Genomic DNA, 20,121 nt, shown 5'->3' on the forward strand with positions numbered 1-20,121 from the left:
TTTCTGCAGCAATATGATAAACTCCCTCAAGAACTGTGCTTAACAATTGTGTGAAACTTGAGGTAGACAGGTAAATCGGGTAAATCAACCATTATAACTGTAATGCTTACAGTACACTAACATTTCAAGGAATCCCTGACATCATTTTTTTTTTAATTTTCTGACCACCACCCTAACAATCCAAAACATAAGGGCTCAGTGGTTGAGTGGCTTTGCACCACCACACCTTTCATGCATGTTTAATTAGGAGTGCAGGAATATAAAAGGAATATTCTGCAGCAAAAATATAGCAATCAAGAACTGTGAAAAACACAAGTTGAAAATTTTACATCTAAGTTCATTCAAAAAAGTACTGAAATTTGCAGCAAGTCAACCACTTTGATATACATTTTCCAGAGGGAAATATCAGTGTATCAGGCCAATTACTCAGTCACTGGAGCATCTTAATTTTCAGTGTTTGGACTTTTGGTGAAAGCTTTGTTGTGTCCAGTTCCATCAGGATTTTCTGAAACACTTCAAATGTGCACTTGAGGTCCTTAGGGTAGCTTAAGTTAAGCGCATAAATCATTCCAAAAAGCATCACACATCCAAGGGTGACACTTTGTAGGTTTTGCAGAACTTCCATGCCTTCAAGTACAACGCCAACATCTGCAAAAGGCTCCTCTCCAGGACCGGCACCCTCCACCCGAGTGACGTAGATGCCCATCTTTGTCTGTACAATCCCCGACTCAGCCTCTCTAAATTCGCTATCCTGGAGGATAAACAGAGAACAATGAGTTGTGTCTCAATGCCGGTCACATTGTGATATTCAGAATTTTTTAAGGCACACTGTTTTGCAAACTCTGACATTACAGATATATAGAATCATTCAAATGCAAAATAATGGAACATTTTTCAAAACCTCACACAAAAAACACAGAAAGACCCAAAAACTGACCGTCCATTTCTGTCTAACCAACAAGTTTGCAAAATCACTCATCAGTTTATAAAAATGGCCAACAAAGTTTGCCACCTAAGTAGTAGGCTACTTTTGTAAACCTGCAAGCCAACAAACCAGTCTACATGCATTGTGATCCTTCAAAAGTTACAAATACTCCCCCACAGTCAGCTGTTAATTACTTTGATAAATTATGAAACAGGACGACTATAATCCGAATTAAAAATAAGACCAGTGCAATTTTAGATTTTTGGACTGATTTTGAACTCAAACTACCCTAATGAGAAGAAGAAAATCCTGATGGAACTGGACACAACCAAGCTTAAAAGTGCAAGCACTGAAAATTAGGATGTTCACATGATTGTGACTAATTGGCCTGATACCCTGATATCTCCTGCTGGAAAACATATCAAAGTGGTTGAATTGCTGCAAATTTCAATATTTGAGTGAAATTTGTATACGGTACTTCATGTTTAAAGTGTTTCTGACAGTTCTGAATTTTTTTTTTTTTTTTGCTGCAGAATTTTTCTTTCATATTGCTGCAGTCATGTTACTGTTTTAATTTGTCAGGAATAACGTATTACTTCCCTATCTACACCAAATCTGAGATCAGCATAATGGTTTGAGTGTTTCATGATTCTGATCCATAATTTCCATACTTTGTACTGCCAACTGTTTTATACTTTACCAGGGTCATTTACAGCTGACAAGTTTCTCATTTGGCTTGTCAGAATCAGAATCAGAATCAGCTTTATTGGCCAAGTATGTACACATACAAGGACTCTGAATTTGACTTTTCGTTGCTCTCAATGTACTTACAAAGAATAAATATACAGCTAAAAACAAGGACAACAAAATGAACAACAAAATGAACAGAGGTAAACCTAAACATCTAACTACTATGTACAAATATACATATATATAAAAAAGTATTTAAAAAAAGTATATATACCCATATGTAAACAACACTAGGACAATAGTGCAATGGTGCAGAGTGCAAAGATGCTGGAATAAATGCTGGAATAAATATTATATATTATATACACAAATCAGATATTGTACAGATGACGATGATGGGGGAGGAGGAGCAGGAGGAAATCCCTGGTCTGGGCCTTTCACTCCTGCTTTCATGAGGTAGGTGTTACAGGTTTATTGCACAGGGATAGTTTCTGTCACCGTGTGACTGATTAAATGTTCATCAGAGTGATGGCCTGTGGGAAGAAATTGTTCTTGTGTCTGGTTGTTTTGGCGTACAGTGTTCTGTAGCGCCTACCAGAGGGGAGGAGTTGGAACAGGTTGTGTCCAGGGTGTGATGGGTCTGCAGTGATCTTTCCTGCCCGTTTCCTGACTCTGGAGATGTATAAGTCCTGAATGGAGGGCAGGTTGGCACCAATGATTTTTTCTGCAGTCCTGACTGTCCTTTGTAGTCTGTTCCTGTCCTGTTTGGTGGCCGATCCAAACCAGACAGTGATGGATGTGCAGAGAACAGACTGGATTATTGCAGAGTAGAACTGGATCAGCAGTTCCTGAGGCAGGTTGAACTTCCTGAGCTGGCGTAGGAAGTACATCCTCTGCTGGGCCTTTTTGATGAGTGTGTCTATGTTGGACGCCCACTTTAGGTCCTGGGAGATTGTGGATCCCAGAAACCTGAAGGTTTCCACAGCAGACACGGTGCTGTTGAGTATGGTGAGGGGGGGCAGTGTTGGGGGGCTCCTCCTGAAGTCCACTGTCATTTCCACAGTTTTGAGCTTGTTCAGCTCCAGGTTGTTATGACCACACCAGAGGGCCAGCTGTTCAACCTCCCATCTGTATGCAGACTCGTCACCGTCTCAGATGAGGCCGATGACCGTTGTGTCGTCTGCAAACTTCAGGAGTTTGACAGATGGGTCTCCTGAGGTACAGTCGTGTAGAGGGAGAAGAGCAGAGGGGAGAGCACGCATCCCTGGGGGGCGCCAGTGCTGACTGTCCGGGTGCTGGATGTGATTTCCCCCAGCCTCACCTGCTGCCTCCTGTCTGTCAGGAAGTCCGTGATCCACTGACAGGTGGAGACTGGCACAGCGAGCTGGGTGAGTTTGGAGCGGAGGATTTCTGGGATGATGGTGTTGAACGGCGAGCTGAAGTCCACAAACAGGATCCTTGCGTATGTCCCTGGGGAGTCGAGGTGTTGCAGGATGTAGTGCAGTCCCGTGTTGACTGCATCATCCACTGACCTGTTTGCCCAGTAGGCAAACTGCAGGGGGTCCAGCAGGCGGCCTGTGATGTCTTTCAGGTGGGCCAACACCAGTCTCTCAAAGGATTTCATGACCACAGACGTCAGGGCGATGGGCCTGTAGTCATTTAATCCTGTGATAGAGGGTTTCTTGGGGACCGGGATGATAGTGGAGCGTTTGAAGCAAGAGGGGACTTCACACAGTGGAAGCCAGGTGTCTCCTCCTGGTTCAAACCCTGTCCCTTTTCTCTCCTGTCTGATCTCTATAACACACAACTTTATTTCCACAGAACTTGTCTAAAAGCAGAGTTGATTAAGTACTTTAGAAAACGGCCTAAAGAAAGGTTATGCTTAAGGAGTAAAAAAAAAAAGACACTTTTTAAGTAGCTTATTTACACATTTCATTGTTGTAGACCTATTCCCATATTTTACAGAGGCTTAGTGTTTATCTCACTTGCCGGCAAAAGTGGGAACAGCGCCACCAGCCGTAGAATCCAACGCTGTGGCCAAAAATATTGCATCCGTAGTGTTTTAGAACTCCCATAGAGAATGAATGGAAACATGTTTAGAGAGGTCGAGCAGGAAACTCCCGCAAGTGTCACTAGCAGGTGACTTGATCCCGACTTGGTACACCACTCCTCGTTAGTATAGTGGTGAGTATCCCCGCCTGTCACGCGGGGGAAGACCGGGGTTAAATTCCCCGACGGGGAGGAGTCTTTTTTTTCTCTGAGAGCTTTATGGAGGCAGAGAGGAATCTGAACTCAGGACTGATGGAGACACTGAGGAAGATTCAGCTGGAAGGAAGGAGCATATTAATGGATAAATGTCATGGGTCCACCTCAAGAAATCCTTGCCCTGACTAAAATTACAGCCATAGTTAATTGTCAGGCAAGCAACCAGGAACCAAGAGCAGAAGCGGAGACAGATAGTAGGAGTGAACAATGCTGATTTATTCCAGCAAGCAGGCAGGCAGGCAGACAGGTACAGGATACAGAGAGACAGATAAACTTACTATACTGGCAACAACAGATAACAGCTAAGTACACGAGACAGACTCGAATTGCAAGCACTGAGTAACTGGGGCGACAGGTATATATATGTAGGGGAGTGATGAGGACCAGGTGTGTAGACTGATGAGAAGAATGGAATCAGGTGTGCAGGTGGAGATCAGGCTGGTAGTTGGAAGTCCTTTGGCGCTCTCTGGTGGATGGAACTGGAGTTGTGACAGTTAGTGGTAAAGCTACAGTAGCTGAACTGGTAAGTTAACCAATAGTGAAGCTGTTAGAAGGCAAAGCCTATGCCACATACAACAAATGGTTCTTCTGAAAAAAAAAAAAATGTTTTCTGGACTGTGATAAAACAGCTTGAACAATAACAGATACTGTGGCTCTTAAGGCCACATTATCTGGCCACCACAACACAAACTCACCCTGTTATCTTTGCTGGAGCTTGTCATGCTTTCACGTGACATACAGTATATTACTGTCATATCACATGTGTTTAGTAAGACTTGCATAAGGAATGGTCCCTTCACATACTGGGGAGTGGAAAAGACAGATGCATCATAAAATCTATACAGCTTCTAATCGGCAAATGTTAATAGACTTGTGATTTATTGTAAGTGATGGAGAATTAGGTTTAGACGACCATCCCCCCAAAAAATAAGACTGTACAGAGTTGGAGAATAATAGAAAATCCAATCAGTGGATAAATGTTTCCAGCATCAAATTGTGTCAGCATGTATTGCTTTGATAAGTATAGGCTACTAATCAATATTATACTAACACCAATAACAAAATTTTAGATACAGAATTTCCCATACCAAATATGTGAGTAAACGAGCTCTTTGTTGAAGTAGTGTGTGGCCCTTAAAGGACCTTTGGGTGGATGAAGTTGAGTTGTGTGTAGTGGAGCTGGTGTAGCCTACTAGACATTTATGACATTTGTGTGCATTGGAGGAAATTTGAGGTAAAATCAGATAATATGCCTTTTCAGTCATTAATCAAGTTTGCATTCACCTAGCCAGAAAACGTATCTCTCACTGGAAGTGACCCGCCCTCACCGCCAGCATCAGTGTGTTTACCGACAATTATGAATATGGAAGAAGTAAATCAGCTCTTTCATGAAGCCTAGGCTAATGTGTGGGCCATGAATGGGCCTTCATGTTAATGGTCTTTTTTGCATAAATTATAAAGGCGGGATACTCACTATACTATCAACGAGATACTAGGGCCAGGTCAGAAGTCAATCAAACTATAGTTACCACCCAGACATTAGACTAGCTTCTGAAAAAACAATAGATTTGATTTATGTTTTTTTTTGATTGGGTGATACTAGAGACCTTCATGATTAAGTAGATATATATATGTTAAAAATTAAGCTACCATGATTATATGAAAATTATCTTTTTTTGCCACTGCTGTGCCTTCAGGAAGTACCGCCAGGAATCGTCATTATCATTAATTATAATAATTATCATTATTATTTTTATTTGTTTGTTTTCTTGTGGGATATCACAATAAAAAAAAACATTTAAAGCATGAAAAAAATGTTACATGATAATTGAAATGATAAATACACCCTTTGGCAACTACAGTTGCCAGTAGGCTTACAACTTTTAATCTGCAGATTCAACTGTGCCTGCTTTGATTTTATTCAGAGAGTTAGTTGGCTGTCCAGATTCAAAGCTCCTACGGGATAAATAAAGTTGTTTCCGCCCGGTCTCGAACCGGGGACCTTTCGCGTGTTAGGCGAACGTGATAACCACTACACTACGGAAACTGTTACTTTGCTGCAACGCAGCCGGGTATCTGTCCATGTCCAGACAGGCCTGATCAGATCATGTGGTATGTGAGGTTTTAACTCTGTTTTTTAAGTATCTATAGATGTTTCATTTAAGAACATGAAAACTCTTTCTTTCTTTCTTTCTTTCTTTCTTTCTTTCTTTCTTTCTTTCTTTCTTTCTTAATTTCTTTCTTTCTTTCAGCAGTGAAAGGAAATAAGCAATAAACATACTGTATTGAACATTTCTTGAATGGTACCTATTCTTGAATAAGACTTTTCAAAAGAAAAAATAATAACATGTAAAATAAAATATCTCTTACAGAAAAACCACATGATGTAGGCTACACATGTGGAAAAACATGTTATCACATGTAATCATGTTATCACAATTTATAACATGTGGAGCACCAGAAAATGTTCCAGAACCACACATTCCTCATGTCCAAAGCACATATTGCCCATGTGACTCATTTCACTAATGTCACCAAGAACCATTTAAGAACCAGAATTATCCTGTCTGTAAATTAAATTAAACAAAACAGATGTTTGTAAAGACAGTAGATAATAGGCTACATTTTTAACACACTTTCTTATATCGCAGTTTTCAAACAATGGACACCTGAAACAAACATATCTTGTCTGATTTGTGAGATAATTCCTAAATTGTCTTTTCTCTGTTCCTATTAAATTATTCAGCAAGAAACAGGTCCATCTGAGATCTTCATAAATAACTAAATAAATAAATAATAGAAAAAATAATGTATTTCCAAAGTTGTGAAGAGCAGAGAATCACACGTTTTTAATTAGGATTAAGTATCAAACAGAAACACTGTAAATGTAGTACTGGGATAAAATCAGGGACAAATGTGGAACCAAAATTCAAATGATCTCCAAGCAGTTGCTGCTCATGGAATGAGGCTGAGGGGCGCTGCTTTGCTTACCAGGTATCAAAGAAGGTGTTCTTTGGAGTCAAGGTTTATATGACAGGCAAAAAAGGGAATGAAGCTCATTGATTGTGGTTGAGAAGGCTGATCTCCCCAAAAGAATAGTCCAAGGCACACTTCTTTGAAAGAAGAATAATCACATTTTTGGGGAGAAGCCTTCTTAACACAAGCAATGAGCTTCATTCCCCTTTTACCTGTTGGTTTAATGTATTGTTTTCCACACAATAAAAAAAAAGATAAATAGGCCTACAGAATGATATTTCAGTCTAATGGATTTAAACAGCAAGTTGGATTACAGTGCATTAAAAGTTTATATTAGACAGGATATTTGTGTCCATTGGAGAAAATAAATGTTTGGCCTACTTTCATGTAAAATCAGAGAACATCACAGACTTTAACAAAATATCGTTAGGTTTCATTAATCATGACTGCAGCATTCACCTGAGACAAAGAAAACGCCTCGGGAACAATCTCTCACAGGAAGTCCCCGCCAGCATCAATGTGTTTACTGACACCCAAAAATCTGCCGATTAAAACAAAACAAATCAGAGCACTACAGTACTTTTACTTGTATTCCCTCGTCAGACATCTCTGCTTACTGGACAACTAGTGTTGTTTGGAATGTAAAGCATATGAAACCATTTTACGAGTCGAAATGTGAAGAAATCCCACTGCGAGCTGAATACTGTGCCGGTGTAATGGAGAGGTTTGAAGCTTCCCTGAATAAAATTATAGTCTCTTCATCGCTAGAAACGAGTTCATTCCGAGAGGAAACACGTTTTCTCTCAGGTCCAATAACAGTTACACTTGAAACCATCTCCGATCTGCGTATTTTATCTGTAAAAGGTGGAAGAGAAAGCACAAGTGTCGCCACATTTGAGCTGTACAGGGAGCAGCTGCATGCGTTGAGTCTACACGGTCCTCATGCTGTGTATAAGTCCCGCCTCTTGCTCTCCATCTACAAACAGTCCAGTGAGACTTTACAGAGTTGTGTGAAGCAGAACAGACTAGAAGCGAACAATGACAGAAGTCGCTCCAGCACCCGCGGCCGCCACGGCTAAAACGGTTAAACCTGCGAAGAAGAAGGCCGTGAAGCCGAAGAAGAGCGGCCCCAGCGTCAGTGACCTGATCACTAAAGCTGTGTCCGCCTCCAAGGAGCGGAGCGGCGTGTCTCTGGCCGCCGTCAAGAAGAGCCTGGCTGCCGGAGGCTACGACGTGGACAAGAACAAGGCCCGCGTCAAGATCGCCATCAAGAAGCTGGTGCTAAAAGGCACTCTGGTCCAGACCAAGGGGACCGGGGCCTCCGGCTCCTTCAAGATCGCCAAGAAGGCTGAAAAGGTCAAGAAGCCGGCTGTCAAGAAACCCGCTCCGAAAGCCAAGAAGCCCGCTGCCAAGAAACCCGTCAAGAGCCCCAAGAAGAAGGCTGCAGCTAAGAAGCCTGTAGCCGCTAAGAAATCCCCGGCGAAAGTAAAGAAGCCCGCAGCAAAGAAACCAGCGGCTAAAAAGGCCGCTAAGAGCCCGAAGAAGGCGGTGAAGAAGCCCGCTGCTGCCAAGAAACCTGTCGCCAAGAAGGCTGCAAAGCCCAAAGCAGCAAAGCCCAAAAAGGCACCCAAGAAGAAGTAAGCTTCCCGGCTTTACTCCACCACTGTTTGCCCCAAAAGGCTCTTTTAAGAGCCACCCACTACTTTCAAAGAGCATTTCCTTTTTACATTTTATGGTCATATATAAGATACACTTAATTCAAGTTAGTTGATATCACCGATTACCCCACCACACAGACACCAGATAAACACTCTGACAACAATGCTGGTTACTTTTTGCTGTACTTCTTGTCAGGTTGACAGTCATAAATGCACACATAATTTAAATAAGTGATGTGTAAGTAGGCCTACGTGAGGTATTTGTATAGATTGTAAATATGTAAATATTTGAGTAAGTGCATTACACAGTATGCCAGTTAAGTACTTGGACTTTATTAATCTTCTGGACTCAAACACAGGTTTGACTCAACATGACATGACATTTGCAAGAAAAATGATGCATTGGTCTTCCCATCCTGTACCTTTTCTGTTTCCTCTTCTGTAGATTATAGACAGAGCACCAACTACATAAGCATCATAAATCCCTGCACATTTGTCTTAATACATGTATAAATACTGTATTATAGTTTGCATAGTTATTAAAGTGCTGCATATATTTTAATAGGCTAAGTAAATCCATACATGTAAGAAGTGCATGTTTTCCGTTCTTCACACTCCACTCAGTGTGCTGAATCCTATTATTTTATTCTATTCATGTAATTTTATTGTTTTAGTTTATTTTTATGGATTTTATTGATTTCGTTTCCTTATCTTTTTATCATGATTTTGCTGGTTATCTTTTCCACATAGGAGTGAAAAAAACTGACTGAAAATACTTGAATAGTAAAAAATAAATAGTAAAATCGTCTTCCTTTTCGGTATTTCTGCCGCCTTTCGTCCTAATTCTGCTGGACTGGAGCTGCTGCAGAGCAGTGTTTGAATTTTGGGTGGACTTTCCATCTGCTGATGCGCGCGCTTCCCTCGGGCAGACCAATCAGCGTATGGCAGCTCTCCGGCACTGGCTACATAAAGCCGACATTCACTCTCAAACCACATACTTTCTTGTGCTCTTAAGAAGGAAGTGTTGACTTTTCTACCATGGCCAGAACCAAGCAGACCGCCCGTAAATCCACTGGAGGAAAAGCTCCCAGGAAGCAGCTCGCCACCAAGGCTGCCAGGAAAAGCGCTCCGGCCACCGGCGGCGTGAAGAAGCCCCACCGTTACAGGCCCGGTACCGTGGCTCTGAGAGAGATCCGTCGCTACCAGAAATCCACCGAGCTGCTGATCCGCAAGCTGCCCTTCCAGCGCCTGGTCCGAGAGATCGCTCAGGATTTCAAGACCGACCTGCGCTTCCAGAGCTCCGCTGTCATGGCTCTGCAGGAGGCCAGCGAGGCTTACCTGGTCGGCCTGTTTGAGGACACCAACCTGTGCGCCATCCACGCCAAGAGGGTCACCATCATGCCCAAGGACATCCAGCTGGCCCGCCGCATCCGCGGAGAGCGAGCTTAAACCGACCTGTCATCAGTCACACAACGGCTCTTTTAAGAGCCACCTCAGTATTCACTGTAAGAGTTGATTCCGCTTTAAAAGTTAATGTAATTGATCTTTTATAAATAATATACCGGTATAGTTGTTTGTTTTTTTTCTAAATTACACAAGCAATATATAACGTACTAAGATTATGTGTACTCCAAATAGTATGTAGGAGTATGAGTTTAGTAGGAGTATGCCCTTCGAGGTCATTCATAAGGTCTCCATTAATTGCTCAAACATCTATTGTTTTTTTTTCTCTTACACTCACACAAACAATTCTATCTCTCCCATACACCAAAATCACACTATTTGCTATTTTTACCATTTACATGTACAACATATCTCTTACACATTCAATAGTTTTACATTTCACGGATACAAGTTCTGCTCACTCAATTCTGTCACTAATCTATAAATTCAGTGTGTGTGGAGAGAAGAGAGTGTGAGTTAAGACTGCTGTTTTCAGTTTTCTCTGTCCACGATTGATATAGTAGAAAAGTCAGTGAAGCAGACATGGCTCATTTGGCTGCCTGGGCCTGATAAAATATGCTTTAAGCACAAACAGTAGATGATCTCAGTGTATGTCTGTAGAAAATGCAGCTATATGCATATCTCTTTCTGTCTTTTCTTGTTATCAGTTGTTTTTTTTTCCATGTTTCATGTTTCTATGTTATTTCTTCATAACATAGCTTTATTATAATTAAATAATAATAATTAATAATTAAATGTGAATGGAAAAAAAATACAGGTGTCGAAGAGGATTAGGGCCACCTGAAAAATCCCAGTTCTGAGATTTATCTCAGAATTTAGAGGATGATTTACTTAAATGTCAGAATTGTGATATTAATCTGAGAACTCAAATTGTTAACATGTGGTCCTAATCCTGTTTTGAGTACATAAAAGTTGGTTTGTTATGAGACAGGGCGGAAGTGTTATCGTTGCTGTGATAACTTGACAGGAGCAGAAACCTTTAGGAACCAGTAATCTCTTAAAATAACCTTACATTTTCATTAATTTACATGAATTCACCCCTTCATGCAACAGCCCCTTAAAATTAACCAAGGGATTTATTAATGGAGGAGACCCATCAATAAACCCCCCTTAATATTGACTCTTCTACTTTAATGAAAAATTCAGGGAGACGGCATAAAAAATCCCTTAATTACTACTGTCTCTGTGAATCAACCCATGAATAAATCCCTTATGAACCCATGGTACGTACCTCACTTTATCAAAGCTATGTTATTTTGAATGGATAATTACAGTTTTTTCTGATTGCTTAGGCACTATCTTTGAAACTATAGGCTATTTTTGCAAAACTCTACACACTAACCACAAAACCTTACACCAAACCAGCAAAACATTATACATCTCTTGCAAAAGCAAACAATTCTTGCAAAACTCTTCAAACTCTTTTAAAACATTGTGTTTTTGCGTCAACACAAACACACAAACCATCATTTGAATAAGCACACGAAGCACCAACTACGCACTGAGAGTATAAATGAAAAACACTTGTAGCTTTTGCTTTTTCTGTGTGCAGGGCATAGCAGTTTGCAATACTGTAAAGTTTTGTCATACATGTAGTAAACACACATACACACAGGTATCCAAATGTGTAAAGTATGGATGTGTATTCCGAACATAACACACTATCAATACAAATAAGGGGGAAAAGTTTTTTGTTTTTTTTCTTACTGTAAAAAAAAAAAAAAAAACTTTTCCCCCTTCTTTGTATGTGTGTTTACTACATGTATGACAAAACTTTACAGAATTGCAAACTGAGTGTAAAGCAGTGAGTTGTGTTTACAATTTTGCAAAAAGTGTGTTATAAAATTACAAACTGAGTGTAAAGCAGAGAACGTGCATTCAGTTTGGCACACTTGGTAAATGCATTGGCTACAAGTGTTAATGGTTTCAGAGATAGTGCTTCAAGAATCACTGGTAGTGTTTAAGCATTCAGAAAAAACTGTAATGTTTATGTATTGGAGAAATTAAGGACATTTTAAGGGGTCCTCTCTTCTGATTGGGCCAAGATTCTGACCAATGAACAAGCAGCTCGACAGACCTATAAACCGGTTCCCGACAGTTGCAACTCATTCTTTGATTCACTAGTCAAGAAGAAAGCAAAGATAATGTCTGGACGCGGAAAAACCGGCGGCAAAGCTCGTGCCAAGGCAAAGACTCGCTCATCTCGTGCCGGTCTTCAGTTCCCTGTCGGCCGTGTTCACAGGCTGCTGCGCAAAGGCAACTATGCCCAGCGTGTGGGTGCCGGAGCCCCGGTCTATCTGGCGGCGGTGCTCGAGTACCTGACCGCTGAGATCCTGGAGTTGGCCGGAAACGCCGCTCGCGACAACAAGAAGACCCGTATCATCCCCCGTCACCTGCAGCTGGCCGTCCGCAACGACGAGGAGCTCAACAAGCTGCTGGGCGGAGTGACCATCGCTCAGGGCGGCGTGCTGCCCAACATCCAGGCGGTGCTGCTGCCCAAGAAGACCGAGAAGCCCGCCAAGAAGTAAACTCGACCAGTTTGTTTTCGGATCAAACCAAAGGCTCTTTTAAGAGCCACCCACTGTCTTCAAAAGAGTTTTCCAGGTTTTTCTAACCTCTTTACAAGTTGTGTAGTGTGTATGCTGCCTAGCTTCCTACTGCATCACTGACATAATTGACAATGTCAATCCTCAGGCTGTTAATGGCATGCATTTTACCTTTTATTTTTTTAAATGCTCAATGTAAGAACAATTATAACATGGAATATAAATTGGGCAGTTTCTGGGTTTTTTTTCTGTTTCTTTTTTAATTTAGCTACTGGCAGAAATAATTTTATATTTACAAGTTATCACAAACTCTAACAACATGTAATATTTTCTTAGTTATGTTTTTTCTGAGCTCTATCTGGTTCACAATCTATTAATCTATTACAATTAGTTATTCGCTTACTCTATAGTAAAATGGACAGATGCAGAGTAGAATCAGCATAGATTTCATGATGCATCTGTCCGCTCCAGTCCCCAGTATGTGGTGTATCTCATGCAGTTCATACTAAACATATTTGAGATATGATGACAATAACAATCTGATATCAAGTATATAGCATGACATGCTCCTGTAAAGACAGCAGTGATAAACCAGACATCAATTCCAAGTAGCCTACTGTCGTTTTCAAACACATAATCAGAAAAGGACATCCATAGAAGTCAAGACAAATAAACTTGTCCCGTGGTACATGTTGCTCTTTGAATTTCTAAGGACTGTCATAGTTTTATTTTCTTATTCTTTTTTCTTTCTTCTTTTCTCTTCCTTTTATTTTTTAAAATAAAATAAAAAAAAACACTTAAATTGTCTTTTTAGATTGTAAAAAAAAAGTAAATTGTATTTTTTTTTTAACCTGCAGAAAAAAAAGAAAAAAAAAAGACGACCATGAGAAATAACTACAGTTGCTCTCTTACAGTGAGTTTGCCTGGTCATGGTTTGACACTGTCTGATTTTCGGAGTCTTTAGGCGGGAAAAAATAAAAAAAAATAAAGACAGCAGTGTTGATGTGTTGTGGTTCCATGGTTTAATGGTTAGTACTCTGTACTCTGAATCCATCGATCTGAATTCAAATCTCAGTGGAACCTTTTTTTTTTTAGTTTACTTCATGTGTTTGAATCCCTTTGTTGTGTAGGAACCGCTCACCTAGTGCAGTTGATTGTTTGTTTGTTTGTTTATTTAGATCCCCATTAGCTACTGTATTGTAACAGTATACTCTTCCTGGGGTCCCCATTAGTATTTTTAACAATACTTCAATAACAGAAAATACATCAATACACATCCGTAACATACTCACAATAAGACCAAATACATAACACAACCACTAAGACACACAACAACAAACACCAACTCAAAGCCTGTCTAATACATACGATAGCTCTATATAATAATTTCATCTCTTGAGTAATTGAAAAAAAGAAATCACTTAGCAACTCATCCACTAAATCACAAATAAAAGTGGGATGGATAGCTCTAAAACAAAAAAAAATCACTTAGCAACTCATCCACTCAATCACAAATAAAAGTGGGATGGATAGCTCAAAAACAAAAAGTCATATAATATTCTACACTATTCCTTGTGTAAACAAATACAATCTTAACTTTTTGTTAAAACATGTTGTATTACTTTCTGAAATCAAAAAACTTGGTAATGAATTCCATGCCACCATTGCTCGATAATGAACTGTTCTCTGTATTAAACTCGTTCTACACGGAGGCAACAGAAAACGACCCTCTGATGACTGCCGAGTAGAATAATGATGTCTATCTGAACAAAATGATAGGTTACTATAAAGTATTTCTGGGGTTTTAGTTATGATGATATTTTTAATAAAGCACACTAATGCAACCTGCTTTTTACACTTAACCAAGCCAAATGATTATTCATTGTACTTACTCTTGTTTGATATGGGCAGTGAAGAGCAATGCGAGCTGCTTTGTTCTGAGCTACCTGCAATCTGTTCAAATGACTTTCTGTTGTGTTGGACCAAATCACTGAACAATAATCTAACTGTGATAACACTAAAGCTTGCACTAATTGTTTGGTTAGTTAGCTAGGCATGAATTTCCTACAGTGTTTTATAGTAGCCATGCCTCTGCCCATTTTTACCACCATTTGATCAATTTGGCTGTTCCAAGACATTTTACTATCAACAGTGATCCCTAATAACTTTGCATCTGTTACTTGTTCAATATCTATATCTCCTATAGTTAAGTGTAGAATTGATGCGACTTTTAATGAATATGTTGAACCAAATACCATACATTTTATCTTTTCTATATGAAGAACCAATTTATTTACCGTTACCCATTCTTCTATTAACTTTAATTCCTCATTTAAAACCCTACCAAGTTCTCCAGGTGTGAGTGTGCTGATGCATATATTGTAAAATTGTCTGCATACATCGCAATGGTGGCATAATTTAAAATTAGAAGAAATTAGAAATCATTTGTAAAAATGGAAAACAAAACAACTTCCTTGAGGCACTCCACAACTCACTGCTCTTACCTCAGAATAACTACCATTAAAATGTACAGTATATTTCCTGTTGGTGAGATAACTTTTGATCCATGCAGCAGCAGATGCTTCAAAGCCATAACAGCTCAACTTATTCAATAACAACTTATGATCAAGTATGTCAAATGCTGCACTCAAATCCAACAATACAGCACCAACGACTTTTTTCTCATCAATTTCTTTCATCCAGTCATCAGTCATCTGAGTTAATGCCGTAGTTGTAGAGTGCCCCTTTTTATATGCATACTGATACACCGTATTTAAATCATTTAAAAAAAAATACTTTTGGATTTGCTCATATACCATTCTCTCCATAATTTTACTCAAGGCGGGTAGTAGACTTATTGGTCGACTATTTTTACCTGAGAATGGTTCTTTACCATTCTTGGCTAGTGGATCAATCTTGGCTATTTTCCATTCTGACGGACAAATCCATTTTTCTAAACTTAAATGAATGATGTAAGAAATAGGCAGAGCAATCAATTCTGCTACAGGTTTCAGTAGCTTCACATCAAGGTTATCAACACCTGAAGGTTTTTCTTTACTTGCTCGTAATAATTTCTCTATTGTACCAATACTAACCTTTTCAAATTTAAACTTACATGATTTATTATTGATTATTATTCTGTCTTTTATTAATCTGCTTGAAAGCCCATCTTCTTCATGTCTGAGATCCATACCATCACGCAATAACTTAAATAGTTTAAACTTTAATAATTAGCAATATCCATTGGTTTAGTAAGAAATTTTCCATCTGCTTCCAAAAAGGATGGTGTTGGTTTAACTCTTCTTCCCATTAATTCATTGAGTGCATTCCATATTTTTCTACTGTCTAATTTAGCATCTTTAATTCTATTTTGATAGTAAATCCTTTTTTTCGTTTTGTTCAATTTTCTTACATAATTCCTTAATTTACAATATATACTCCACTGTAATGCATCACCCGATTTGGTTGCTTCTGCCTTGGCTCGGTTTCTTTGCACCATGTATGCTTTGAGTTCTTGGTCCAGCCATGGAGCCATAACATTTCTCACAGTTTGCTTTCTTACAGGGGCATGTTTGTCAATAATTGGCATTAACAAGTTAGTAAAAACATCCAAAGCCAAATCAGGATCTTCCTCCTGTAGAACTGTTGACCAGTCAATATTTCTTACTTCATCATAGTAATTACTTTCGTTAAAGTATTTAAACATCCTCTTTAATATTATTTTCTGACCAGATTTTGGAACTTTAATCCTCCTTCCAATTGCAATTAGATTATGATCACTGCAGCCTACTGGAATTGATACTGCTTTTGAGCACAACTCAGTGACATTTGTAAAAATGAGATCAATGCAAGTCGATCATTTTGAACCATCAGCTCTGCAACATATTCTTGTTGGCTTTGTAATAACTTGTGACAAATTACATGTATCTGCAAGAGAAAGCAACTTATTTCTGAGTGCACAACACCTTGAATTCCAATCAATATTTAAGTCACCCAGGAAGTAAATCTCATTATTTATATCACATACCCTATCTAACATTTCACATATTTGATCCAGATACATTATTGTTGCATTTGGTGGTCTATAACAACACCCAATAAATACTGGCTTTAGATAAGGCAGTTGAACTTGTAACCAGATTACTTCAACTCCTGTACTTCTTAGATCCTCCCTAACTCTTACTGGTATTTGGCTCTGAACATAAATTGCTACTCCACCTCCATTTGCATTCCTATCTTGTCTGTAAATATTATACCCATCTATGTTCAATAAAGAACCGTTGAATCTAAATGTGTTTCTGAGATTGCCAATATATGTAAATTCTGAAATGTCCTGTATTTTATTTCTTAAACTGCAGATCTTCAAATGAGCTATTCTTAATCCCTTTTTCGGTAATGTGGAATTACTTTGCATCATACATTTTCGTTAATCCTTTCTTTAATCAACATAAAATATGTATTTCGTCACTTTCAGAGCTATCACATGAACAACAGAAAAAAACAACTAAACACATACAAACACATATACATACAATACATACAATGTTGCAGGCAGCCTGTATATTGACGTGAGAACACGCACGCGTGGTTCAGTAAAACATTCACAGATGAATGTGTTGATATAGCCTAGTTTGTGAAGCAACTTTCAAATTCACCTTGTTAAAAACTGTCATGGAATAATTATTTATTGTGTGAAATGTAGTGTCTTTGAAGCTTGTATGAATGTAGGCTATGATGGGACGTGGGGGGATCGTATGCATAGGCCTACAGTCTTTGTGTGGAATTGAATGATTAGAGACATAAATAAAGCAGACAGAAAGACATATTCCTGGTATCATGGTTTTCGCTGGTACAAGCTAACCATTGGAAGCCTTTGATATTTCATCATGCTGCCATGAAAAAGAGCTTATAAATAGCAATGCACTCCTATTGATTTGAATGGGAATATCCCTTCTATCCATCAATGAGCCGATTCACATATGATCCAGTGACTTTTCTGATAGCTGGGTTTCTTCATATATTGCTTACAGTAATTCTTCTTTACAGGAAGTCACACTTGGGTAGTGGCCATTACAAGGAATATATGTTGTGAATAGTGAATCACTAAATGTATTTTATTTATATACAGATCTCTTTAACTAGGAATTAACATTATTTTGTATGTTCTTATTCTTTTTTTGTTCACAAGCCTTAACAGAACCACATTGTCTGTCAATGTTCAAGCTGCTTTTTTCACAGTCCAGATAGAAACGGTTTGACCAACCTTCTCTAAAGGAGTAAGCGTTGATGTCTGCTTCATGACTTCCCACTTCAGCTGGGTGCATAGTTTTGCCATTTTACAACTAAATTCCCTTCTTCCTTCCAGCTGAATTTTCCTCAGTTTGTCCATCAATCCTGAGCTCAGATCCCTCACTGCCTCCATAAAGCTGTGAGAGAGAAAACAGATTCCTCCCCGTCGGGGAATCGAACCCCGGTCTCCCGCGTGACAGGCGGGGATACTCACCACTATACTAACGAGGAGAGGTGCATTACAGGGAGACGAGGTCATGTGTTATTATCATAGTAACCAAGGTCAATCCAATTTTGACTCTGATTCTATGGAGTTCTGAAACACTGCAGATGCATACATTTTTGTTCACAACAGAGGAGTTTATGGCGCTGTTTCCACTTTTACTTTTTGATACTTTTTTAACTGTACATATTTCACAATGTAGGAGGAGGAGCCTGTGGCTGAAGCTGCTCCTCATCAGCCTCAGCTCATCTTAGAGAGGGTGAGAGGGGTTCTCCAGGAAGGCGTCAATCTTTCCCCTCATCCTCCCCTCTGCCACAGCCTCCAGACTGTCCAGTTTGAGTCCCACGACAGAGCTAGCCTTCTTCACCAGCTTGTTCAGTTTGTGGGCTTCTGCTGCCTTGATGCCGCCTCCCCAGCACACCACCGCAAAGAAGAGTGCACTGGCTACTACAGACTGGTACAACATCTGCAGCAGCCTGCTGCACACATTGAAGGACCTGAGCATCCTCTGGAAGTACAGCCTGCTCTGTCCTTTCCTGTAGAGGGCCTCAGCGTTGTCCGACCAGTCCAGTTTGTTGTTGAGCTGCACTCCTAGGAACCATCTCTACCTCCTCCCCTTGGATGGTGACAGGGGTTGGGGGATTCCTGCTCCTATGAAAGTCCACCACCAGCTCCTTGGTCTTCCTGATGATGGAGGAGTCATCAGAGAACTTCTGCAGATGGCACGTTCTGGAGTTGAAGCGGTAGTCCGAGGTGTAGAGGGTGAATCAGAATGGTGACCGTACGGTTCCTTCAAAGCTTCTATGTGATGACACAAGGATGTTTATGCCCAGTTTCAAACCGGAGACCTTTCACCTGTTAGATGAACATGATAGCCAATCCATAGTATTCCTATGGTGTCACATGCATTTCCTATGGTGCTTTACAATATACACAGCTCATTGGCTGTGGCTGACATTTGATTTTAATCACCTGTTAATTTATCACAATCATACGTTATTTTCCTACCAAGATGGCCAAGTCTTGATATAACAGAATACTATGAATACATTGCAGAAACTGATACAGCAGGTTGTCAATGTGTCTGGCCATTTATATACTGTACATGTGAGAACTGGTGTGTGTGTGTGTGTGTGTGTGTGTGTGTGTGTGTGTGTGTGTGTGTGTGTGTGTGTGTGTGTGTTCAAACCTGTTTACATGTACATCATAGAGGTTATAAGTAGGAGTGGTAATTTTGTATCATTTTGTATGACATATATTAGCATCTCGACCATTTGGTGTGTAGTCCAAAATTCCTATGGGAGAGACTGAAGAGGTATAAAAGTTAGTTTTCTACACAGTAAAAAAGATAAATGCGAAATGATGTTTCAGCCTAAAATCAGAGAATATTACAAACTTAAACAACATATCTTTTCAGTTTCATTAATCATGACTGCAGCCAGAAAGTTAACGCCTCAGGAACAATCTCTCACAGGAAGTGAAGGTGATCCGCCCTAAGTCACCGCCAGCATCAGTGTGTTTACAAACACCAAAAGATCACCCAATTAAAACAAAACAAGCACCACAGTACTTTTACTTTTATTCCCTCGTCAGACATCTCTGCTTACTGGACAACTAGTGTTGTTTGGAATGTAAAGCATATGAAACCATTTTAGGAGAAGAAATGTGAACAAATCCTGCTGCGAGCTGAATACTGTGACGGTGTATTGGAGAGGTTTGAAGCTTCCCTGAATAAAACTAGTCTTTTCATCGCTGAAAGACTTAATCCCAAGAGGAAACACAGGTCTAATAATAAATAGCCTAGTTAACTCATATTTATTTTTTTCCACATGTGGCCCTAATCCTCTTCTGTATACACAATAATTGGTTTGTCTTGAGAAGTTTTATTTTGAAAATCCCAGTCACTGCAGAGCGGAAGTGCTATAGTTGCTATCTGAAAATGACACCAGCAGTTAGGACCGCCTGTTCTCTTTCGGTATTGGGCGATGATTTTGATGCTCCAACTGACCAATGAACAAGCAGCTCGATAGATATATAAACCGGGTTCCCTACGACTACAACACATTTTCTGATTTTTCAGTGTTG

At 39.6% G+C, this 20,121-nt stretch overlaps 2 protein-coding genes, 2 non-coding genes and 1 pseudogene across 4 annotated transcripts; 3 read left to right on the forward strand and 2 right to left on the reverse strand.

The window, feature by feature from the left end:
- Positions 1 to 5,854: 5,854 nt before the first annotated feature.
- On the reverse strand, positions 5,855 to 5,927 carry trnav-aac (transfer RNA valine (anticodon AAC)). Its single transcript has one exon. It is a non-coding gene; the product is annotated as a tRNA-Val (tRNA).
- Positions 5,928 to 7,894: 1,967 nt separating this feature from the next.
- On the forward strand, positions 7,895 to 8,497 carry LOC144541773 (histone H1 pseudogene; annotated as a pseudogene).
- Positions 8,498 to 9,552: 1,055 nt separating this feature from the next.
- LOC144541788 (histone H3) lies at positions 9,553 to 9,963 on the forward strand. The gene has a single exon (XM_078286782.1). It carries the CDS (start codon positions 9,553 to 9,555, stop codon positions 9,961 to 9,963), a length of 411 nt encoding a protein of 136 aa, XP_078142908.1.
- Positions 9,964 to 12,122: 2,159 nt separating this feature from the next.
- Positions 12,123 to 12,522, forward strand: LOC144541729 (histone H2A-like). The gene has a single exon (XM_078286442.1). The coding sequence runs from the start codon at positions 12,123 to 12,125 to the stop codon at positions 12,504 to 12,506; it is 384 nt and encodes a 127-aa protein (XP_078142568.1). The 3' UTR covers positions 12,507 to 12,522.
- Positions 12,523 to 17,972: 5,450 nt separating this feature from the next.
- trnad-guc (transfer RNA aspartic acid (anticodon GUC)) lies at positions 17,973 to 18,044 on the reverse strand. The gene has a single exon. It is a non-coding gene; the product is annotated as a tRNA-Asp (tRNA).
- Positions 18,045 to 20,121: the final 2,077 nt, after the last annotated feature.

Source organism: Centroberyx gerrardi, chromosome 11, assembly GCF_048128805.1.
Source record: "Centroberyx gerrardi isolate f3 chromosome 11, fCenGer3.hap1.cur.20231027, whole genome shotgun sequence".
NCBI classification, from domain to species: Eukaryota; Metazoa; Chordata; class Actinopteri; order Beryciformes; family Berycidae; genus Centroberyx; species Centroberyx gerrardi.